The sequence below is a fragment of the Diorhabda sublineata genome, chromosome 8, assembly GCF_026230105.1.
Source record: "Diorhabda sublineata isolate icDioSubl1.1 chromosome 8, icDioSubl1.1, whole genome shotgun sequence".
In the NCBI taxonomy this organism is placed as follows: Eukaryota; Metazoa; Arthropoda; class Insecta; order Coleoptera; family Chrysomelidae; genus Diorhabda; species Diorhabda sublineata.
Window position 1 is genome coordinate 31955389 of NC_079481.1, and position 25906 is coordinate 31981294.

General features: G+C 29.2%; 2 protein-coding genes across 3 annotated transcripts; both read right to left on the bottom strand.

The window, feature by feature from the left end:
* Window positions 1-470: 470 nt before the first annotated feature.
* On the bottom strand, window positions 471-8857 carry LOC130448313 (uncharacterized). The gene is made up of 8 exons (XM_056785601.1): window positions 7374-8857; window positions 7032-7237; window positions 4562-4858; window positions 4084-4184; window positions 2873-3483; window positions 2170-2375; window positions 779-1078; window positions 471-701 (listed from the first exon to the last, which is right to left on the bottom strand). The coding sequence occupies exons 1-8, from the start codon at window positions 7927-7929 to the stop codon at window positions 558-560; spliced, it is 2421 nt and encodes an 806-aa protein (XP_056641579.1). The 5' UTR covers window positions 7930-8857; the 3' UTR covers window positions 471-557.
* Window positions 8858-11428: 2571 nt separating this feature from the next.
* On the bottom strand, window positions 11429-25765 carry LOC130448191 (uncharacterized). Of its 2 annotated transcripts, none has more exons than XM_056785445.1 (6): window positions 25526-25765; window positions 18949-19253; window positions 16254-16445; window positions 14706-14880; window positions 13953-14159; window positions 11429-12037 (listed from the first exon to the last, which is right to left on the bottom strand). In XM_056785445.1, the coding sequence occupies exons 2-6, from the start codon at window positions 18996-18998 to the stop codon at window positions 11714-11716; spliced, it is 948 nt and encodes a 315-aa protein (XP_056641423.1). In that variant the 5' UTR covers window positions 18999-19253; window positions 25526-25765; the 3' UTR covers window positions 11429-11713. The 2 variants fall into 2 exon arrangements, with proteins under 2 accessions (XP_056641423.1, XP_056641422.1); XM_056785444.1 differs by lacking the exon at window positions 25526-25765 and adding an exon at window positions 23691-23872.
* Window positions 25766-25906: the final 141 nt, after the last annotated feature.

Below are 25906 nucleotides of genomic sequence, written 5' to 3' on the forward strand. Positions count from 1 at the left end.
TAAAATTAAGTCGACATATACACAAAATGTTTATTTGACACTATTGGCAACGCTGTTCTAATCGCGTTTCGTTATAAAAGTAGTTTAGTTATTAAAAATGGTAACGTTGCCGGTGTTATAAATTTTCTACTTACTCTAATATATATTTTATAAGATTAATTCTAATTTTTGATGAAATTTTAGATTACTTCATGAATTGTACTTACTAATTTAATAAAAAAATTATATATTATAAAACTGTCGTCTTAGGATAGATGAAACAGTATGTTTTGAGAGTTTTTCTAAATAATTTTAAAAACTGGTAAAACCGGCAGCGACGCAATAATCGAATGGTGCAGAGAATACTTGGCGGGAATATTAAATATTTATTTTGAATCACGTTTAACTGAATTTTGTTTTTTGCATCATTAAGTAGACGGGAAGTTAAAAAAGAATATTATTACCAACAACTGCATCTGTTATTAGTAATTGAATCCAATTAGCTTCATAAAGTTTATTTAAATCCACATATTAATTTGTATTATTTATTTATTTTCTGTTAAAATAAATGTATTAATTTACAAAAATTCGTTTTCATACAAATGTCTTGTCAAATCTGTTCCTCGTTTTCTGAATCCCTCGGTATTATACATTTCTAATTTTCTTTTCTCTTCCATTTTATCGTCTTCTACTTTATCCATAATATCAGACAAATTTATGTTCTGCAATCAATAAAGGAAATAAAACCCGGATGTTTGCTGGTCATCATCAAATTTTTTTACAAACTCGTAAAACTTACATCTTGAACTTCCATATTTTTATTCATCCACAATACAAGTCCCATTAAATATCCAAACGCGGTATTTTCTCTCCATTCTTTTTTCAAATCTTCGAAAGAAAATAAATTTTCTATTTCACACTCATATTTTTTGTAAGTCTCTTTCAAACTATTGTAATATATAGTGAGAAAATGATCTAATTTATCCAGGGTGGCTTTTGCAGCCCCCGAGTAGAAAGTATATGTTAAATCCAAAACTGGTGAACCACACATGACCATTTGAAAATCGAGTAATTTAATGTCCTCGATTTTTTTCGAATCCTATAAAATACTGGCATTAACCTATAATCGAAAAATATGTCGAAGTCTTATAGGCGAAAATCACGTGTCACTAGATGGCGCTGAATTTATTACACCAAAATTTCTAATAAAACAACAAAAAAGAAGAAGAAAACGTTTGACCGTAATTCGAGGCATCTACGTTGCCAAATTTAATCTCGTTTTCTTGAGGCTTTAAGCTATTTAGTTAATATTTTTAAATACATGATATATTAAGATTAGTTCGTGAGGATCGAATTAAAACAATTTTTCAAAATATTATTTTAATAAATTGACGCTTTACATCGATTTTAATTAAAAAAATGGTTGAAACAGGAGTTTTAAATTAATGCGTCTCCCTAATCTTCTATTCAAGAGAACATCGAGAAGCAAAATAATGAAAGTTCACTTTATTACCGTAATGTTTAAACAAAATCGAAACGTAAAAAATAAACTTTTATGAAAACACAAGTAATTGAACACCCTATACAACTTTTGCAATGATGGAATTTATTACAATCCTCAACTAGTAAAGGAATGTATTTAAAATTTGGCAACGTTGTACCTCGAGCTACAGACATACGCCCCGTACAACTACTAATAAGTTTGTAGACGATAATTTCAGTGTTGCCATATTAAATTTGGGAAATTCTGTAGATTTCTATTAGAACTCCGTAAAACCTTTAAAAACTATTGGGGCATTCGCGTATATTTTATCTTTTTAAATTGTTTTTTTTTTTAATTTTCCATTAATATATCTCAGATCATGAGTTATACTTAAGTACAAACATAAAACAAGTAACATCAAATATTTTAAAATAGAGGTAGACTAAAATTATATTTTATCGCTACCTGCACCTATTATTTGTAGTATTTTCATAAATTTTTGTAATGTTTTAAATTTTATTGTGTACTCGATCAATAAAATATTTTGAAAATTTGAGTGGTTTTACGGAAGAAAACGTAGGTATAGCAACATTGTAAAATCGAACTCTTCTCAACATTGAAAATGAAGTGACATTTGTGGGTTATGCAGGAGAAGCAAATGGATTATAATATAAATATATAAATTAAACAATACATATTGAACTTACGTTGTATTTAAACATTAAGTTATTACCCCAACAGTCTCCATGTAAGATAACAGAAAACGGGCTTTTGTATGTGATGTTTGCAACGAAAAGCTGAGGACCTTTTTTGATATATATCTCAATTTTTTTGCTAAGTTCTTGTTCATCTATAGTATCAAAGTGCATTTTTAAGATGTAACAAGCTCCTACAATTGCTTTTGCCATTATACCTATAAAAAAAGCGAAATTTGAAGCAAAATTCGCTTTTAAGTCTTGAGCTTTTCTAATCAGCTGCGCAGCCGTGAACTTTTGGATTTACCAATGTTGCCAGAGTTTAAGATCTTCCTCGAATCCGAAGAATTTTGAACTAAAATTTTTTATTACTGAAATATTTTCATCTAAATTTGAAGCTTTTCGAAACAATTGTATATTTAGAACACGTTTTAAAAATTTTATCAACAAATGATATTTATTTACATAAGATAAGAAAAAATTTGTTTTGTTATCCTTTTTATCACAAATATTATAAAGTTTTATTGGTAAAATAGCATTTTGTACAACTGTTTTAAGGGATAAGAAGAAATTTAGTTTCGGGAAATTCATCGCAAGTTTGGCAACACTGTAGCAATTCCATCATTTCGTCAATGTTATTCAACGTTGAATTAATTCGAAGACAAAATATTTTAATCTGAATTTTATCTGTAATCGTATAATTATGAATACGTACCATGTTCTATCATCTTCTTAAAATTATTATTGAAAGAATTTGCCAATTGCCAAAATTTTTCTTCTTCGTGTTGTTTAAATGCTAATGAAAGTGCATGATACCTTCCGTATAGCTTAAATATTTTTTCGTACATTTCATCTGTGAGTGGAGTTTTTTTCGGATGCACCTCGTAATTATCGAATTTCAAATTTTCCAAAACGAGTTTTTCTTTTCCCCTTTCCTTTGTAGTTGCCAAACATTTCGGTATGTTACCGAAACGTTGATTTTCTGGGTAAGATTTTTGAAATTCCTCGTAAATTGGTATAACCTTGGTGTAAAAATTAATTTCATTGTAATAACTATTCGACATGAAATCCTTGGTAATTTCCGATGAACTTCTTAATACTTGTTTAACGACAACGTGGTGTTGTTTACCTGTATTTTTATTTCTTAACGTTAGAAACAAGATGTCTCCCATGTAACCTTGGCCTACGGCGTTGCCGCCATGATTTACAATTTCGAAATTTCCTATTCTGTCTCCTACGGCTTGTTCTAGTATATCTCTGATATCACTAGGGATCGTGTCCGCCATAATACACTGTACACTATTATTTCTAAACATCAACTGTTTCCTTTATGATTATATCAATCATTTATATTAGATTTGATTTGAAGGTTATCTTGAATAATAGTATTTTAGATTGAGGACATCATTTTTATTTACTATGCTAATGCATCTAATATTTGAACTGATACTAAACGAAAATTACACTACACCGATGATTATAATGATAACTTTCTGCATTATACAACAATTGATATTCAAATAAATATTTTAGAGTACGATCTATAAAATTGATGGTCCGTATTTGCATATTTTAATTTCATTATATAAATTTAATATATTTGAATACTAAAGAAAATAGCTCGTCTCAAATTGTATCTAATAATATTGCTATAAAGAAGATCTATATACAGGGTGATTTTTTAGTATTATTAATAACACAAATTCATAATTATAATATATAATATGAAGTTTGTTGGGTCAGGTACTTCTGGAACCATCCTCGTAGTTATCTCCCTCTCTGTTGAAACGGTTTCGATCGTATTATATATACAAACCAAAAAAAGTCCCTTATAAAATTTGTTGTTATGAACCACTCTGTATATATAATAAAAACTATTTTTGAACAGAATTGATTTTATTTAATCACAAAAAATCGTTGTCATACATATGTCTTATTAAATCAGTAGCAGATTTTTTAGAAACCTCGCTGTCTTTTATATAATATTCATCGTTATATTTATCCAACATATCCGGTATATTAGGCATCTGTAAATAATCGGAAAATACGAAAATAAATACTGAATCGTGTCTGATACGTGACTCAGTTCACGCGGCAGCAGGGGCAATGTTCTGTCTCCGTCGATTCCGTTTATGTCGAAATCGTGAAATTTATTAATTATATGTAAAGAATAATAACAAAGAAGAATCAATTTTTTTTTGTTTATATTAATGAGTTGTGCTACCAGAATATATATATATATATATATATATATATATATATATATATATATATATATATAAATTGGTACAAATGCCGACCGTATGAATATTAGACATAAGGTTCATTTCTACTGCCATTTTGATTTGAGTCATATGATTGTTGACGTATCAGTCACGTGTTAGGAGTCAACTACGATTCTTACCTCGTTTTCTATGCTTCCATCAAAACTCACAACAAGACTCATCAGAAATCCGAACGCGTGATGTTCTTTCCATTCTTGTTTTAAATCTTCGAAAGAAAATAATTCTCCTACATCACAATCGTATTGTTCAAGGTTATTTTTCAAACTATTATAATATATAGTGAGGAGATGATCTAGTTTATCTAAAGTTGGTGCCGAAGCTCGTGAGTATAAAATGTAGGTTAAATCCAAAACAGGTGAACCGCATATTACCATTTGAAAATCTATCATTTTTATATCTTCAATTTTCTTTAATTTCTATAATTTGTGAAATCAGTTTTAGTATCGTTCATGTTTAATAAGAATTTGTAACTACAACGGTTTTATTATTAGATCGTGTTTTAATACGAGGCGTGATCAAAAAATTTTATTTTTAATAGACCCTTTCTAATGAAAGATAAGGTAAAAATACTTCTTTGGCAAAATTGCATTTGGAAAAGTCATTTTTTGTCGACGTTTATTTGAGAAAGCCTTTTTTGATAGAATTTGACTACAAAATGCTAACTTCGTCCAAAATTAATTCCGTCCAAATGAAAATTGGTTTGGACGAGCCTTTTTTGTCACATTAAAATCCGGAAAAACCAATTTTCGCCGAAATTAAATTTGGAAAAGTCATTATTGGTTAAAGTCGAATGTGGATGTTATTTTTTGGGAAAATTTCAATAGAAAAAGTAATTTTTGCCTACAATTTGGTTTGGACGAGCCTTTTTTGTCAAATTAAAATCTGGAAAAGCCAATTTTCGCCGAAACTAAATTTGGAAAAGTCATTATTGGTTCAAGTTGAATGTGGATGTTATTTTTTGGGAAAATTTCAATAGAAAAAGCAATTTTTGCCTACAATTTGGTTTGGACGAGCCTTTTTTGTCAAATTAAAATCTGGAAAAGCCAATTTTCGCCGAAATTAAATTTGGAAAAGTCATTATTGGTTAAAGTCGAATGTGGATGTTATTTTTTGGGAAAATTTCAATAGAAAAAGTAATTTTTGCCTACAATTTGGTTTGGACGAGCCTTTTTTGTCAAATTAAAATCTGGAAAAGCCAATTTTCGCCGAAACTAAATTTGGAAAAGTCATTATTGGTTCAAGTTGAATGTGGATGTTATTTTTTGGGAAAATTTCAATAGAAAAAGCAATTTTTGCCTACAATTTGGTTTGGACGAGCCTTTTTTGTCAAATTAAAATCTGGAAAAGCCAATTTTCGCCGAAATTAAATTTGGAAAAGTCATTATTGGTTAAAGTCGAATGTGGATGTTATTTTTTGGGAAAATTTCAATAGAAAAAGTAATTTTTGCCTACAATTTGGTTTGGACGAGCCTTTTTTGTCAAATTAAAATCTGGAAAAGCCAATTTTCGCCGAAACTAAATTTGGAAAAGTCATTATTGGTTCAAGTTGAATGTGGATGTTATTTTTTGGGAAAATTTCAATAGAAAAAGCAATTTTTGCCTACAATTTGGTTTGGACGAGCCTTTTTTGTCAAATTAAAATCTGGAAAAGCCAATTTTCGCCGAAATTAAATTTGGAAAAGTCATTATTGGTTAAAGTCGAATGTGGATGTTATTTTTTGGGAAAATTTCAATAGAAAAAGTAATTTTTGCCTACAATTTGGTTTGGACGAGCCTTTTTTGTCAAATTAAAATCTGGAAAAGCCAATTTTCGCCGAAACTAAATTTGGAAAAGTCATTATTGGTTCAAGTTGAATGTGGATGTTATTTTTTGGGAAAATTTCAATAGAAAAAGCAATTTTTGCCTACAATTTGGTTTGGACGAGCCTTTTTTGTCAAATTAAAATCTGGAAAAGCCAATTTTCGCCGAAATTAAATTTGGAAAAGTCATTATTGGTTCAAATTAAAAGTAGAAAAGTAATTTTTTGACATAATTTGAATGGGGAAAAAAATTTTTGATCGAAATTTTATTTGGACGAGCCATTTTTGTCAAATTAAAATCTGGAAAAGCCAATTTTCGCCGAAATTAAGTATGGAAAAGTCATTTTTGGTTCAAACTAAATGCGAAAAAGTAATTTTTGATAAAATTTGAATGAATAAATTAATTTTTGCCCAAAATTGAATTGTACGAGCCATTTCTGCTAAATTAAAATCCAGAAAAGCCAGTTTTTTATGAAATTAATTATAAAAAATTGATAAACGTAGTTTTTTGACAAAATTTGTGCCAACTATATCCAAATAAACAATTTTTGACTAAATTAGAGTGCAACAAACCATTTTTGGTTCAAATTATGATTGAACAATCCATATTTTGTCCAAATCCCTTTGAAATAAAAATATTAACACGAAATTGATTTAAAAAAGGCATTTTTGTCCAATGTAAATCCAGAAAATCAATTTTTTGCCAAAACCAAATTTGAAAACGACACTTCCTCATGCAGTAATACGAGAAAAAAAACCCACAAACTTATCCATTAATTCCAAACTTACGTTGAACTTAAACATCAGGTTACTAATCCAAGAGTCACCGTGTATAATAACAGAGAATGGACTTCTGTATGATAAACAGTCTGAAAATAGCTTTGGACCGTTTAAAACATATTTTTCAAACTTTCTATTAAGTTCTTTTTCACCTATAGCCTCTAAGTGTTTTTGTACTTCGCAACATGTGACAATTATGGCTTTCTTCAATATTCCTATAAAAAAAAAACTTTCCTTACGATATTTTTAAAGCTGCAAAAAGAATCATCGTAAATTGTTGTGAAATATATTCTAACCTCAAAATATCGTTAAACTACCATAAATTACTTAAAGAGTTGATAATTGCCTTACCATGATCTAAAAACTTCTTGAAATGGCTACTAAAACAACTAGCTAGCTCTGAAAACTTCTCTGGTTGATACTTTTTAAATGCTAAAGAAAGCCCGTGATATTTTCCGTACAATTTAAATATCTCCTGGTACATCTCATCTGTCACCGGTATATTTCTCGGATACATCTCGTAGTTATCAACTAATAAATTTTCTAAAACAAGTTTTTCGTTTCCTTTTTCCGTTGATGCTGCCAAACATTTCGGTACGCTGTCGAAACGTTGACTTTTCGGGAAAGATTTTTGAAATTCAATGTAGTTCGGTACCAGCTTAGTGTAAAAATAAATTTCGTTGAGGTAACTGCTCGACATAAATTCTTTCGTATTTTCCGAAACCGTACTCGATGCTTGTTTAACAACTACGTTTAATTTTTCGTTCTTATTTTTTAAGGTTAAAAACAACATGTCTCCCAAGTAACTCTGTCCTGATCCTCTTCCATCGTCCTGTTGAATCTCAAACTTACCAATTTTTTCTTCTAGAGCTTTTTCTAATAATTCATTAATATCTGTCGGAATCATTCCTGCACTTTATCGACACACTAACTGCATCAATTTTAATATTCAACATATTATATAGTTCACAGTTATCTTGAAGGATGGAATTTTTTGCATTGCATATTTGTTTACAATTTACACGTATAACATTGAAATTTATCGAATTCATATTTAAAAAACATTGTAAATTTGTTTAATAATAATTTTACGATATTGCAGTCAACGCACGTTCACTGAGATAACAGAGTAAAGTTGAATTATTCCATATATCACATGGTTCGAAAATAACTTGTTTTAAGTGATGATGAATACGATTTAAACTCATTTGCAATAGTAACGACATCTAGGTTATACCAAATTAAGCCCTATTGCAACTTCAAACGACAAGAAATCAATTCCAGCGCCTATTCCGAACGAAATATATAAAAGTTGACACAATACAAATAAATAAATAAACGTATAGAGAACTCTAATGATTCATTTCCGATTGTTTTGGGATTTTAACCGAAACATCCCGATCCAATTTATTAACTCGACAGCGGTGTTGCCAGAAGACAATTAATTATAAGATTATACCATACTTTTATCGTTTCCGATAATTTGTAAAATTTTATGCAAATTTAATTTGGGCAAATAAATTACATTTGTTTTATTACAGTGAAATATGTGTTTGATACAGAACTTTGTAACAGACATTTGTTGATGACAGGACTCCTCAATGCCATTTTCACACATATACAACGTCGACGATTCACATGTACACGATTTTCAGACGGTTTCTAAACAGTCGGCCGTCAGTAACGCCTGTATGGTCACAGTTTGCTTCTCTTGTCATTGTATCTAGTCGTGTTAATAGACAAAAATAAAAAAAAATACAGTTAGGTTTTTAAATAGACACCATAAACCGGTATTTTGAACCGTATAGACTTGCACGGTCGCGACACGGACCCGGCACGATCACCGCGTCGTAGATATATTAGTAACAATCGTTTAAGACGTGGAATGTAGATGACATATGACAGATCGTTGTCATATCGATAATTTAGTTGTTAGCATTGTCAGTGTACATTATATTAAATCCATTCAATAGGAAATAATATTTTATTGGGATTATATATTTTTATTAATCTCTGTTCATAATAAACTAAACAAACGACCAGCAGAAAAATAGTAATACATCTGATTCTAGCAATAATAAATCCTGCAACACTGTAAACCGCACGGATGCCAACTGCCTTTAGAAATAAGTTTTTACCATATGAGTAATTATTCTATTCAGTAGAAAACATCAATTTAAAAGCTTTTTCTTTTATTACTTTTTGAAGATATAAGTTTATTCCACAATATAATCCGCTATATGATATAAAGGATAATTAGTTGACAATATTATCAGCTTAAAATTTTAATAGTGAATATGTATATAGATACATAATGATGAAGGATAATAATTCGCTCATTCGAAAATTCAAATAAGGTAAATGATAAGTTTGTGTATCATTAAAACATAATATAAATATTACACGTAACAGATATCATTACGAGAAATGATTACAATAAAAAAGAATGACATACGTGAGTAAAAGAGAATCTTAAATAAGTATAATTTACAAGTAACTATTGTTACAATAAAATCTAATCTACTCATGTTCAGATTAATACGGATGCCTAGCTAGCTTGTATAGTAGTCAAGTGAATCCATTGTTTCTGCTGTTACACAATATTTTATTTTGAGAATATAATACATTGCGAATAAATCAGGAATTGAGAATATTTTCTTATAATAACATGAATATAACATTTTTGTTGTATTAAATTCAAAGCTTTTGTTTGGAAGCCACAGAATGTTACCTACTAATAGAGCGGCAACCCACAATACTTATAGTTTATACTTGTATTTGAAGCATTGTTGCCAAATCACTTATAATTATCAGATTTTAACATAACTTCATCGTTACTTTTCAAATGTTTGATAATTATAATAATTCTGTAATTTTTATGCATTTTTTTTAATTTGGTCAAATGATTTACAAATTTTATTTTTGTTTTGTGTTATTTAATTTTTTGTAGCCAAAATGTGGGTTTGATATATGTATCGTTTTTTTTTCCAATTTATTTGTATATGGATAAATATTTTATATAACTTAGGCATGTATCTAACTCCCTAAATATATTTTTAAATTAATAATATTGTTATTGCGTTTATACTATTTTTTTGTTATTAAAGATTATGTATTTTTTCAAATTAAATGCTTTTCTTCCTTCCTACATGGCAATCATTGTTATTATTACATATTTAATTCATAAAAACCATACTTTATCTGGGAAGAAATATTCAAACATAATTTAAAAGTAAATCTGATAATCTTGGCAACATTGCGCCATAATTTCTGATTTGTGAATATGTAATTGCAAAGCAAATAAGAAGCGACTAACGCGGGAGTGCATAAAAGTTTCGAATTTTTAGGTTATGCTTTGAATTGACTTTATTTTTTATTATTTTACGGTGTTAATTAAGTTTTGGTGGTTTTACTTGTGTTTCTTGTTATGTTTTTTATAATTATAAATAATTTTAAGTCCGTCGTGTACCTTAGTGATTTATTTATAAAACTTTCATGTTTTTTTTGAAGAATTAATTGTGTATCTTATTTATTGATAAGGATATGTTGGTGTTTTAATTTACTGTAAGTACAATTTTGTTTATACAGGAAATGAGGATGTATATTCTATAAATGATTGTAGAATAGTTTAAAAATATGAAAAGCAACTAAAAAGAAATATTTCCAATCCGAAAGGTTATCAGCTACAGCTTGCAAAATATTGAATAACATGCAATTGATCTACTTCTTTTGTATTGTTTCATACATTTTTATTTATATATTTTAACGAAACAAATTACGAATACGAATAAAAAGAATTTGTAGTAGTTGAAAATTAATTGTTATCATATTTATTTACAATTTAAATTTATATTAAAATAAAAAAAGGAACGTATTAAGCCCGATTGTTCATATTTTCTATTGGAAACTATTTAAAAACTTATATTTCCGTCAAGAGAAACTTTTCATTTAATATGGATTGTTCTACCCTCCATAATCAGTACTTGACAAGCCGAAATGACGTATCAATCCAACGCAATATTTTACTAGCAAGAATAGGCTCATGTCCACTAAATAGTTTTTAATTATAAATTTATATTTACATTACAAATGGTCTTCACAAAGATACATTCTTCTATATGTTGTCATTGATATATAATGAGTGTCACTCCTACTAGCAAGTGTTTATCAACGTCATTCAAGACGCCATGACACTATTCAGGGATATCTAAATTGTTATTTTCAAACACAAAATACGTATTGTAAATATTGTTTTTTCTTTAAAATAGATATTAATGATACGAATTGTTGTTTTCATAAATTGAAATTTATATTTTTTTGGTATAAATTGTAGCTCAAATTTTCATTACATTGATTTCAATTATTTTCAAAATGGCGTTCCCAACAAGGCTTAATAGTGCCGCCATTATATAGACAAGTTGAAAAGATAGTAATATCAAATTGGTTTTTTCAATATTTTTTACGAAAATTCAAAATTTGAGCAAGTTTGTTGTATATTTGAATATTTCGTAAAAAACCAATTGTTACTTTTTTTTGTTTGGTTATACAGGGGGTTAAAAAATAAAAACACAATATAACGTTTGCGTTTAAAAATTTTATTGAGCATAAAAAATTTTAAAATACATTCAAGTAGTACCATTCCGTAAACTGTTTTTTTTTTTTAAATATTAACTCACATTAATCTCATAGAACTAAATATAATTAGTATGTGGTATATTACTAGTACTAACAGTGCTTTTACTCTTCTTTAACTTAATTTTGTCTTTAATTTGCAATAATCGCGATGTCGATTCTCTATGAACCAACGGTATATGCTTCTTATCTTGTTCACCGACGTTAATTTTTTCACTTTCAATTTGTACAACGGATTTCAAATCGTAACAAAAACCGTCTTTGCAAATAATAGGACTTTGCAGAGCAGTTAATGGCGATTTAACTAAAATCGAATCATATTGATTTGTGTCTGGAGTTTCTAAAAAGAATTTAGGAACAGAACTCTGTCTGATGATAGGTACCTACAAAATATAATCATTTCTCAGGTACGGGTACGCAATTGTAAATTATTTTGAATTTTACAGCTAAAATACTAAGACTATATGATCAGTTTTTACGTTAACTTCGCAATTTTGACACTTAATGCCACTGATCACAATATAAATATCAAATTATAACTATGAATCAGTGGAAATTGAATTCTAAATGTTACCAGACATGCCCTAACGGTATTCGGCGTTGTCAGATTTATAGTTTTTGAAATCAGACAAATATAGTAGATTTTGTTAGTTTTTTCTTCGTTTTTCTTTTCCTAAGGATTAAATTATCATTCTATATAAATTAATTAATTAGTATTGTATTTTATCTATAAATAATACTCGTGTTTCCTTTTAGTTAAATTGATCGGAATCATATATATAATTTTATGTCAATAACAGGAAAAAATGACAACGCGGCAACGCTGTATCTGCCACGTTTGCATACTTTTTATAACTATTAGATCAATGGCCAAGTGTCATATGTCATTGCTGTTCAGTGTTGACGTCAAGTTAATAACAATAACGTTTAAGATAATAAAAGAAGCTTTTAAATAGAATAGCGATAGGAAATTGAAGTATAAGTAGTAAAAATAATATCAATATAATAATTAAAAAGTCTTTATGTTAAATTTGCAATTTTGACACTATTGAACAAAATATAAATATCAGTGTAACTGAAATCATCACTCGTGTAAATGTAAATAAATAAATAAATGTTATCAGAACGCTGTTATTGTTTTAAAAATTAGACAAATGTAATAGATTTCGTAAGGAATCAATTAATATTCTATTAAAAGTAATCAATAAGTATCGTATATTATTGAATATTATTATTTGTATTTACTTCTAATTAAATTGAACTTAATCATAAACAATTCAATTTTATATCAACAATAGGGAAAAAATTGAAAACGCGGCAACGATGTATAACATCTGTCATGTTCGCAAACTTATCATAAAACGTCGTTTATTCATTTCAATATTTAGATGTCTATGGTTTGGATCATAGATATAATATTAAGACTGTTCCGAAACTAAGAATCCGAGATCAGGTAGATCACCTATCGTAATCCAGAACGAGATATAGATTACAGCTTCCGAAAGTTTCCTTGATATACAAGAACTTTTAATTTTTCTTGCTTTTTTATGTTAATGTATGACATTTATTTATTTGTATACCAGATTTCATATGTTTAATAATTATTGAAAATCAGTTATCCACCTAACCTAACGTCACACCGATTTAAAGGGAATGCATAATTAATAAAGTTCGAAAAATCATACACAAATTAAACAACTCATCAGCTGATCGCATTTACCATCTTTCAGTGTAGAAATAATCATATATGACTACGCCCCGATTAACTCAATCAGATTCCGAACAATAAACGTGATCCGGGTTAGTTTTCGGACAATCATATCATGTTCGGTTTAAATCGATCATAGTTTCCAAAAAGTCGTTATATTTATGGTTTGAATATGAGATCAGTGGCCAAAATATTAGTTTCATATGTCATTACTGTCAATGTCAATAACGTTTTTAAGTCAAAAATAATTTTTTAGTTGACTACCGAAGAAAAAATTGAACTTTACAAAAATATATTTGATCTATTTGTTCTCGTCTAGTTACTGGATTTTTCAATTTTGTTATATTTCATTGTGGAAAAATCATTTTTTAAGAGTCACATATTGTTATATTGACAAAATTTTTACTATAAACAAACGGAAAACAAATAAGGCATTATTGAGTAAAATTGGTATGTATAAAATGAATAAATAAAAAAAAATATTAAAGATAACCTAAGAAACAGTTTCAGTTAACTTTTGTTTATAAATTTAACATTGTTAAGCATAAAACATATAAAAGTGAGGTTATATTTCTAATTAATCTACTTACTTCTTTGGAGCCGTCGATATTCAAATGCAAACTTCTTGATTGTCTTCTTTCCATAAGAGATTTCTTACGAGTTTCTACGGTAGGAGGCGGAGATAGGAATGTATTTTCCGAAATAGCAGGAGTGTCAGCTACTGAATTTTCAAACGTTCTATCAGATATATCTTCAAAACTCACAGTTTTTTTTACAATATTTGTACAGGAATCTTCCTGTAAGAATAACAGCATCTTGGGTAAATTAACAGACGATTACAGGAATAAAAAAATGGAGTAACACTTCTTGATAGGTGGTTCATTTGGGATTAAATAGGTTGTTGAATCGTTTCGGTTGTTTTTTAACTATTTGCTTTGAAATTTGTTCATATTACTGATACACAGTGATCGAAATAGATTGTTTTAATTTTGTTTGATGAAACTATAAGAATATTTGTCATAAAAATCTAATTTTGTTAATTTTCTAATTTTTAAATCCTTTTATACATTTTGTTACTAAATTTTCTTGACTCTATGTCTTTTCTGATTGAAAATTAGTTTTTAGACAATTTGATAAAGACCGAAATAGGTCGAAACGTCAATTTTTCAACAGTCACTGATTTTCAATCAGAAAAACCTAAAATCAAGAAAACTTAGCAAGAAAATCACCGTTTTATAAAAGGGAATGGGGTTAACAGATGTTTTTTATTATAATTCACACATATTTGAAGAAATTTAGAGAATATTATACTGTTTAGAAGATATTTTGTTGAAATTGCTCACCTCATCGTTTTTTTCTAAATATTTAGAGTCATTTGCTAAAGAATTGCAATCTTTCTCTTCAAGATCATAATTTGTTTCTAAAATAACTGGAGTAACGCGTTGCATCGAAGATTGGCTTTTACTTTTTATCATAAAGTTTCTTTTTCTCGGTTGCGATATGATTGGAGACTTTTCCCTGGAAAAACACCAAAAATCTAATACACAGATGGAGCTACTAGTATTAAATCCGTATGATTTTCACTTAACCCTAACCTTCAAAAGATAGGTGTATAAATTTGACTGTTGTTCAACTATTAATTTTTAAATTATAGCATTAAGTTAAGTTAGGCAACTTTTGTTAGTTTGTCTAAATGGATAAAGAGGCACTTCGTGTATTTATAAAATTTTGCTTTTTGGCACAGTTCATAGTTGTGGGCGGCCAAGGGTTGTTAATCACATAAGCCTTCTGTTAAGACTCGTCGTATCCTTAGTTTTTGTCTAAAAATCATTATTGAAGCCATGCTTCAGCTTGATAAACATTATCCGGACTTTGCACCGAAACCGATGCATGCAGTAGACGTCCTAAAGAAGCTGTCATTAATGAAAACATCAGAAAAGTGCATAAAATAATTCCGGATAACTGTATAGTGAAACTGATTGAGATAGCTGTCACCCTAAAGAGTTCGAAGAAACATTTGGACATATCATGAATGAATATTTAGATATGCGGAAGCTCTATTTGAAGTGAATATCATAATCTAGTGTTTGAAGCTGTTCAATTTAAATCCAAACTGTGGAAAAACTTAAAAGTTCATCAAGACAATGCGTCATGTCACAAATCAATAAATACATTAACAAAAATTCATTGATTGGGCTTTGAATTGCTTCCGTATCCACTGTATTCTTCAGATCTGACTCCATTGACTTTTTTCCCGTTTTCAAACCTCAAGAGGATGCTCGCTGAACAGTATTTAAACGCCGATGAAGAGGTAATGGCCGAAACTGAAGGCTACTTTGAAACTAAAGATAATCGAAAAATTGTATGACCACTATATACTTGAAGAAAACTATATAAAAAATTTTTTCTTTGTGCTAGTCTACGACTTTTCAGAGAATCAAAAAATGTGTAAAAATATTTCGTATTCAGTTTTTGACAGCCCTGTATAGTTATTTTTCATTTTCGTAATTTTCCTGGAACTTGTTACTGTTTTTTTTTCTATTTATATAGACAGTTATTAAAAAAAAACAAATTTTAAACCTTTTTTTATCATTTGTCTAACCAAAACTTCTTAAAAGAACAAAATGTTAGGATATGCAGTACATAACCTAGAAATACGATAACATACAAACATTTATATTTTTAGATATTTATTTTAAATGTAGAATTAGCAGCTTGGGTAAAAATTAAATTAATTAAATAGTATAGTTAATTAACATTTTCTTTTTTCTTTAACTACTCATAAAAAAATTATGTATAAATATTTGTTGTGGAGTCGCTTATGTCATCAACCAATAATAATTAGAAAAAGAAGAAGTATTTCCACTAAGAGAAAAGTAAATTTTACTCACTTTTTTACCGGAAGAGGATCAATAGTGACAATCGCTCTTCCTGCTATCACAGATACACTGTCATAGAACGCCATATTATCGCAAAAATTATTGTTTTTTTCTTCTTTTGTGATTGACTCTTGATACGTGGCTATGCTCTCGTCGAAGCAAAAACGTTCTTCTATTAGATGCCAATAACATGATTCCAAACAGCTAAAAATACAAATTCTACTATCGAAATTTAGTGAATAATTTCGCAATTTACCTTCTTAAAATTATAACGACAGCCCTGATATGACAAATTAAGGTAAGTTTTATAATATGAAAGATATTTTACATTGTTGCCACGTTATAATTATTTTTCAGTTAAAGGCATAAAATGATTTATCCAAGTTATTCCATTTAACTAATAGAAAATAATAGCGTAGATGTTGAGACTTTCAATGTAATATATTAGTTTAAAGCGTCAATTTTAACGCAGTGGATTGTATCCCTATCAAATAGATATCAAAATAATAAATCCTACAACACCGAAGACAAATTCCACACGGTTGCCAATGTTTAAAATTTAATTTCATCTGATAAATGATTTCATATATATTTGGCATATTCAGATTTTCTCTAGTGGCTGCAATTGTTACTAGGCTGTTAATGTGAGAGCTAAAAACATTAGGTCAACTAGATCGAGGTACTGCAATAGTTCAGTCAAAGTCGAATAACATTTTGGTTATGATTAGTTTTAGACAAAATATTATTAAATAAATTTTTATATTTTTAATAAGTGAATGAGACAAATAAATTATAAATATAAGAGAAAGTGGTATTTAATTTGTCGTAGTCTATTTCAGATGTTATTTACTCTCACTTAATCAGCTATAAATTATTAAAAACATTGTATTTTAGTACTTTGTTTTGTTCTTAAGTTATAAAAGTATTCAAAAAAGACAAATTATGGAAAATTTGGGTGTACACTTCCATATTTCTGCTATAATTTTTAATTTTTGCAAAAAACTTTTATTGAAAAAAAGAAACTAATTTGAAAATTTAGTTATCTTTTTTGTTTTATCTAGTTAATCAAAATTATGTTTTATTTTGACGAACAGTTCAAATAAAATTATAGTTGTGGAAATATAACCGACTTTACTACGTTCCATGTATTCTATGTATTGTAAATAACAACGCCACTTATAATTTGGAAAAATCTCTAATAAAAAAAAATAATTGAACTAAATAAAAAATAAAACACAATTTTACTGTACTATAATTGAATTCGTATAGACGCCTTCCAAGTCTGTTTCTACACTGAACTTGTACAAATCGAATACGTACGTTTTTAAAAGGGTTAGTAGGAAACAGTTGAAACGTAAATTTTTTACTTAAGGCCTGTTTGATTCATATTCAATTAGAAAATGAAAAAAATACTATAATTAATTACTAATAAAATACAAAAAACACCAATTAAAGAATTTATAACACACTTATCTACCTGATTTTGATAATAAAACTAATACTGTTGCTGTAGTGTTGCCAACGTTTGAAATTTAATTTTCCCAGATAAATGGGAGATCGTTTGATATACATTTTAAGTATATAAAAATGTTGTGTTTGGCTATAATCATAATTCAGAACTTTACTCAAAAGACCATTATTTTATTGAAACTTTCCAAAACATCGATTAATTTTAATGTAATAGACGTGGAAACATTAATATATTTTAGCTTTTTGGTACAGAAATAAGTTTAGATCAATTACGTATATAAAATATTTTCATAATTAGGTATAATAGCGTAAACATAAATGCTTCTTTCCTGTTTAATAAAAATTAAGTTTAAACATCAATTGTAATTATTGTAGAAATAATTATAGTGGAAATTTTGTTGCTTCTATATAGATATAGAAATAAGTTTTGATAACTTACGTACGACGACTCTATTTCCTAGAATATTTCATTTTGAGACATATTTACTTGTTTTTAAACTTTTAATAGATAATTAGACAAAGGTAAGTGTAAAAAACAATTTATAAAATTATATTTTTGTGTGGTTATATATCATCATAAAATTTACTATGGTATTATTATGAAGAAATATAATTTATGAAATATCATAAATCTAATAAGATAAAATTAGTCCATGTTTATGAGTTTTGACGAAATAAACGTCTAATAAATATCATTTACTGCAAGTCTGTCAAATTGAAAATGGAGCTTGTTCGAAAAGAGTTAAGATAAAATTCATAATACTAAGAAATAAAGAGTTTATACAAAAAAACTGCTGAGTAACAATAAAAACAGACTCAATATTTTCCATTCGAAACTAATATCATTATTTAACATCGCGTCGGCGGGAAGTATGATCATTGAAAATAACCTAAAAATATTTATGTGTATAACCGCCATTGAAATAAAAAAGGTTTCTTATTTCCATGGTAACCGCCAAGGAGAGATCGAGTGTTGTTAGAGTGTACAGGGTGGTATTTAATTAATTCTACAGGATAATATAAAAATAAATGGAAAGAAAATATTAATAGTCTTGTTTTAAGAAAATATCTTGTTAACAATTGAAATGTATTGTTTTTCTTTATATCATCGCCAAAAAAAATTGTTTACATTGTGATTTTTAAATGTATATCACTATGATCTACGAGCATTCGATATTATTTGAATGTGACATTGTTTAATCGAGTTTTTTTTTATTAAAAAGAAAGGGTAACTCACCTCTGTATACATTTGCACATATCCTGTACGCGCAAGTACACCTTCGGCATCTATTTTCTTCACAAACTAAACCACACAGTTCTACTGTTACACAGATAAGGCTAGTCACATGTCGATTTTGATAAATCAAGATATAATCGAGATATAATTACTAAAATTATTTGTTTCTGGTGTACGTAGCACTTATTATATCTTCTAATATTACGATTTATTAGTTTTCTTTGCCGAATTTGTAACGCATTCAAATCATTACCTTCTGCATTCTCAAATTGGTGTCGTAGAGTCGCCTCGTTGGGTAAATATAGCTGCAAAAAGAAGAGGAAAGTAAATAAAAGCGGATTGAACTTGCTGTTCACTCGCAAATAATGAGTAGAAACATTTCGGAGAACAATTTTCGTCGTTTACACGTTTTTAAATATATCTAGGGATAGAAAAAAGATATCGGCATGCGGTTTTCGTTATTTTAATGTTAATTTTGTTTACTATTGATATATATGGTTAAAAATGTAAGTTTCCATTAAAATTTGTGAAGAAAAATCACAATGTCTGACATAGATGAAACAACGCCCTCTAGTATTCACGTTTCTAATTATTTTATTTAGAATTCATGTTTTTTTTATTATTTAGTAAAATCTCTTTCGAAAAATATCAAGTTTATAAAAATCGGCTGAACAGAACCGGACTTAGAGGCATTTTTTATAATGAGGTTCCCACTCTCCCCCACTTTTGGGTAAATATAGCTACAAAAAGAAAAAGAAAATGAATAAAAGCGAAATGAACTTTGTGTTCATTCGTAAATAATGAAAATATTTGTTTTAGAAATAAAAAAAAATCAGTGGAAACATTTCGAAAAACAATTCTTGTCGTTTACACGTTTTTTTATATATCTCGGTACAGAAAAAAGATATCCACATGCGGTTTTCGTTATTTTAATGATAATTCAGTTTACTATTGACATATATTCTTAAACATGTAAGTTTCCATTAAAATTTGTGAAGAAAAATCACAATGTCTGACATAGACGAAACAACGCCCTCTAGTATTCACGTTTCTAATTATTTTATTTAAAATTCATGGTTTCTTTATTATTTGGTAAAAGCTCTTTCAAAAAATATCAAGTTTATAAAAATCGGCTGAACAGAACCGGACTTAGAGGCATTTTTTTAAAATAAGGTTCCCACTCTCCCCCACTTTTGGGTAAATATAGCTACAAAAAGAAAAAGAAAATGAATAAAAGCGAAATGAACTTTGTGTTCATTCGTAAATAATGAAAATATTTGTTTTAGAAATAAAAAAAAATCAGTGGAAACATTTCGAAAAAACAATTTTCGTCGGTTACATGTTTTTAAATATACCTCGGGACAGAAAAAAGATATCGGCATGCGGTTTTCATTATTTTAATGATAATTCAGTTTACTATTGATATATATGGTTAAAAATGTAAGTTTCCATTAAAATTTGTGAAGAAAAATCATAATGTCTGACATAGACGAAACAACGCCCTCTAGTATTCACGTTTCTAATTATTTTATTTAGAATTCATGTTTTTTTTATTATTTGGTAAAATCTCTTTCGAAAAATATCAAGTTTATAAAAATCGGCTAAACAGAACCGGACTTAGAGGCATTTTTTTAAAATAAGGTTCCCACTCTCCCCCACTTTTGGGTAAATATAGCTACAAAAAGAAAAAGAAAATGAATAAAAGCGAAATGAACTTTGTGTTCATTCGTAAATAATGAAAATATTTGTTTTAGAAATAAAAAAAAATCAGTGGAAACATTTCGAAAAAACAATTTTTCGTCGGTTAATCATAAAATCATAATGTCTGACATAGACGAAACAACGCCCTCTAGTATTCACGTTTCTAATTATTTTATTTAGAATTCATGTTTTTTTTATTATTTGGTAAAATCTCTTTCGAAAAATATCAAGTTTATAAAAATCGGCTAAACAGAACCGGACTTAGAGGCATTTTTTATAATGAGGTTCCCACTCTCCCCCACTTTTGGGTAAATATAGCTACAAAAAGAAAAAGAAAATAAATAAAAGCGAAATGAACTTTGTGTTCACTCGCAAATAATTAAAATATTTATTTTAGAAATAAACAAAAATGAGTAGAAACATTTCGAAAAAACAAATTTTCGTCGTTTACACGTTTTTTGAAATATCTCGGGACAGAAAAAAGTTATCGACATGCGGTTTTCGTTATTTCAATGTTAATTTAGTCTACTATTGACATATATTCTTAAAAATGTATGTTTCCATTAAAATTTATCGAGAAAAATCACAATGTCTGACATAGACGAAACAACGCCCTCTAGTATTCACGTTTCTAATTATTTTATTTAGAATTCATGTTTTTTTTATTATTTGGTAAAATCTCTTTCGAAAAATATCAAGTTTATAAAAATCGGCTAAACAGAACCGGACTTAGAGGCATTTTTTTAAAATAAGGTTCCCACTCTCCCCCACTTTTGGGTAAATATAGCTACAAAAAGAAAAAGAAAATGAATAAAAGCGAAATGAACTTTGTGTTCATTCGTAAATAATGAAAATATTTGTTTTAGAAATAAAAAAAAATCAGTGGAAACATTTCGAAAAAACAATTTTTCGTCGGTTAATCATAAAATCATAATGTCTGACATAGACGAAACAACGCCCTCTAGTATTCACGTTTCTAATTATTTTATTTAGAATTCATGTTTTTTTTATTATTTGGTAAAATCTCTTTCGAAAAATATCAAGTTTATAAAAATCGGCTAAACAGAACCGGACTTAGAGGCATTTTTTATAATGAGGTTCCCACTCTCCCCCACTTTTGGGTAAATATAGCTACAAAAAGAAAAAGAAAATAAATAAAAGCGAAATGAACTTTGTGTTCACTCGCAAATAATTAAAATATTTATTTTAGAAATAAACAAAAATGAGTAGAAACATTTCGAAAAAACAAATTTTCGTCGTTTACACGTTTTTTGAAATATCTCGGGACAGAAAAAAGTTATCGACATGCGGTTTTCGTTATTTCAATGTTAATTTAGTCTACTATTGACATATATTCTTAAAAATGTATGTTTCCATTAAAATTTATCGAGAAAAATCACAATGTCTGACATAGACGAAACAACGCCATCTAGTATTCACGTTTCTAATTATTTTATTTAGAATTCATGTTTTTTCTTTTAAGGCGCTTTTAAAATCTACGAAGATTATTTGTAGCTCTATATTGTTTGTTTATTGGACTATTTGATCTATTTTTTGAATTGCGTTAATTGCGGTTTTCTATTTATTAAGTAATCATAATCTAATTTTGAATACAAAGCGTAGATGGTAACGAAAAGTTATTTAAGACATTTTTTTTAGGTTATAATTTGTTTTTTTCATTTCCTCACAATCATTCATTACGAATAAAAGTGATAAGACGACGAGGTAATCACTATCAGACTAGATCGATTCCATTTTCGTATATTTTCGCTTATTCAAACTTTCTAATCACAATTTTTGTTTAGTCTAGTCGAATTTCGAATATATTTGAAAAATAAATAATAGGATTTAGTACGATAGTACTCCTAGTACGATATATAGTACAAATTCTATTTCATTTATTTTAATAAGTCGCCCACCTCTAATCTACGCCTCTGCTTATCCAACAACGAATATTAGTAATTAAATATCAATTATTTTTGATTAGTACTAATAAATTTACGCATAAACAGGTTATTGAACGTATCAGTCTAATTACTGAAACCAAACAGGTGGGAAAACAAATTAGTTCTCACAATTGGGTTAGAAAAAAGACAAATAACAATATCAGATGTGTTATCAGTTTTTTTTTCTTAAACAATTCTCCCGATCCAAAATCTTCATCTTTTTTCTATGGAAATCCAGATCCACAGTCTTCCAAGTAATTTGTAACAAAGAGTAGGTAGAAGGTTTTTCCCTAAGTCAGGTATATTAACGAGGATTAATTTAATTGTAATCTATTTGGACTTTAAGAAGTTTACTTGAAATTTCACGGTTCGGGGTGCGTTTTATTGGGGGTTTCTTTAATATTTACCTTCCAAAAGTATCTATTTGACTGGTCGATTCATTTTCTGATCTCTATGTTACTCAAACAGTGCTGGAAGTCTTTTTCGGCGAAGGCTTCAAGGTTTACTCAAATCGGGTCCTTTTTTAAGCAGATTTTCGTCAAACCTTTCAAGGAAATTTGATCAGACCCTTCGGCGCAAGAGCTTTTGGTCTGGAGTCAAATTAAATACGTCTGAATTCGCGAAAAATTCAAACAATTCATTACAAACTCAACACAAAAAGATGTGTTAGTCCCAAAGGCACGTTGTTGTTTCATACAGGGTTAACCGGGACTAAACTACAATCATAAACACATCGTATCAACTTTCCTGGTAGTCTGAACTCGTTCTCGATGACATAAAGTTTATTTGTGTCAATGAAACATGATAATTTATCGAAAATTCACGTCGTATTCACAAGCATTTCTCATTTTTGTGAATTAAACTTGTTCAAATCGAATTGTGAAATATTTTCCCTCTACCCACTAAAGACTCACACTGTATAACATTTAGAATGTACTAGAATATCTCGAGGTTTAATAATTAACGACAGATTAATCGTATCGTGCAATTTGCGAGTCAAAATAAAACTAAACTAAATATGTACTTTGCCGTAGCGACTTCCGTTCAAACTTATCGTTGAAAACATTCGTAAAAACGTCGAAATGACAGACTTACCTAAAAAAAAAAATATCCACGCACTAATGAACACTAATATATATCACGTTTTAAAACGAACTGCATCATATTAAGCATCGTTTAGTTACCGAAACCACTAAACTGGTCAGACCCCTGAATCGTTCTCGAGAGATCGTAAAGCAGAAACTTCCTCTCTTCAGGTAAAAATTTCAAACGAGATTAAGGAAATCGTCGACTACACCATACGAAACAACACTTGTTGGTATATCGTACGAGGGGCGATCGTAAAATAAAAAAAAAACGACCGCGATTCTCCCAAGTGGCGCAGGTGGACTCCAAGGGGGTATTTATTGGGCGTGACAAATAATTGGGGGTCCACAATCGTAACCAGACGTCCACGAACATTTATTTGGTTTCGAACCACAATTTTGACTTGATTTTGAGTCATTAATTAGACCAATCGCTTCAATTCGTGATTAATGCAGTTTATACGCGTTTATTTCCACAATTTTATCATGAGAATGATTTCCAATGATTGCTGTTGCATACCGAAGTACGATGGTTGTCGAAAACCTCGACAATTACAATGGGACAGCCTCAATTTGTAAGTTTATTTGAAATCGGATATTCTATCGATGGAAATACCACCGTGGATAATAAATTTGATGAAACGGATGTTTTATATTAAATAATCATACAAAAACCTCAACGAACCTAACCTAACCTAAACATTTTCATTGGAATCCACGATGTTAAACTTGAAAGTGTATTAAGACGTAGCTAAAGTTTGACTCTATGGTTCAGGGTTGCCAACTAATCACGAGGGAAAATTTGAACTGTCATAGTTAAACTTCGTAATAAACCGTCTACTAAGAAGAAGGCCATTTCGATTTAGTACCAAAGCATCAATTCTTCTGTTACATTTTTACTGTTTAACTCCCAAAACCGTGTCCCGAGGGGACACAGGGGCCACAGGGTTGGCAACCGTGCTGTGTTTTGTCATTGACGTTTCAAATGTATACATTGTAACCTCAAAAAGGCGCGTAGACATTTATTAGTTAATGTTTAGACCAAAAAAAATAACAATCAACAAATAAGGAACGAATAACCAACCATAATATTTGACGTTTGACATTTGTCAATGTCGATCCATCGTCTATGTCAATAGGTCTTGGTGTAACAGTTTTGAGAAAGATTTGTTAGACCGATTCGTATAGGATTCGAGGATGGATATTGCGTAGACGGATCTGTACATCCCGCAGCATTATCGTACAGATCTTCGTTTGAATAGGCAGTCTAAACATAGACTATTTGTACCCTGAATGTTTTTTATGATACCCACAACCGTAAAATATAAACTGTCGACGTTTAAGGAAAAAATCAGGTGAAATATATTAGAACAAAGTTTAGTTTTCAATTTAAACTGAAGATTGATCATAATTTTCGATTGTTTGAAGCAATTTTGGTTGCTAGGACGTGGCTCAAACCTGATTGTAATGAAATTTATATATTTTCAAGTAATATCGACTATGATATTCAATGATTTCATCCCGACGTTCGAATCGTTGTCCGAAAAAATAACACGAATGAATTTTTCAATATTTGGCGTGCCCCCCGTATAAAACTACCGAACGACCTCGACGATTGCTGCGAGAAAAACCGCGTTTTATTACATTTAACGTCGATACACGTTCCACAACGATCTTGTGACTTTCGACATTGAAATTTATGAATCGATTGAGATACGGTTTGAATTATACTGTGGGAAGTCAAGCAATGCCGAAGTTGGGATTTTTTAACAATAATACAACTTGACTTAGATACGTTTCATTGAACATAACACTAATAAATAATTTATTATTAATTTCACATACTTGACGGTGCGTTGCCGTAGAGTAGTCATGCCATCAACAGGATTCAAGTCCGGGCAACGAGCTGGCTGGTAATTTCGACGTCTACCGTACGAAGCGCTAAAACAACGACGTTAGACATCATTACAGCCGAGATCGTTGTTGTGCTTCTCGTGGAGACCTTCCTCGACGGTTGTCTTTGGGATTGATCGTATCTCGAAATCAGCATCACACACCAATTGACTTTTATCCTTTCCTTCATCCAGTTTTGTTCCCTGTGCGCAAAAGGTTGCTGACACAGCAACTTTTGAAGGACTTGGACAACGTTTTAACCATCTAGAACGACTTGGAGTTGTTGCGGAACAGTTTCCGTGAAAGTGGCCCTAATATAGGAGCTCCTCCTCT

Excerpts from the sequence above, each read along its gene's own strand:
- LOC130448313 (XM_056785601.1), bottom strand. The coding sequence starts at position 7,929 with ATGATTCCGACAGATATTAATGAATTATTAGAAAAAGCTCTAGAAGAA. Across the intron at positions 4,185-4,561 it reads ATGGAAGCATAGAAAACGAG|ATGCCTAATATACCGGATAT; the intron begins GTAAGAATCGTA and ends GATTATTTACAG. Across the intron at positions 702-778 it reads AAAATATGGAAGTTCAAGAT|AACATAAATTTGTCTGATAT; the intron begins GTAAGTTTTACG and ends TATTGATTGCAG.
- LOC130448191 (XM_056785445.1), bottom strand. The coding sequence starts at position 18,998 with ATGCCGAAGGTGTACTTGCGCGTACAGGATATGTGCAAATGTATACAG. Across the intron at positions 14,881-16,253 it reads GATCCTCTTCCGGTAAAAAA|GGAAAAGTCTCCAATCATAT; the intron begins GTGAGTAAAATT and ends GTGTTTTTCCAG. Across the intron at positions 12,038-13,952 it reads ATATCGACGGCTCCAAAGAA|GTACCTATCATCAGACAGAG; the intron begins GTAAGTAGATTA and ends TATATTTTGTAG.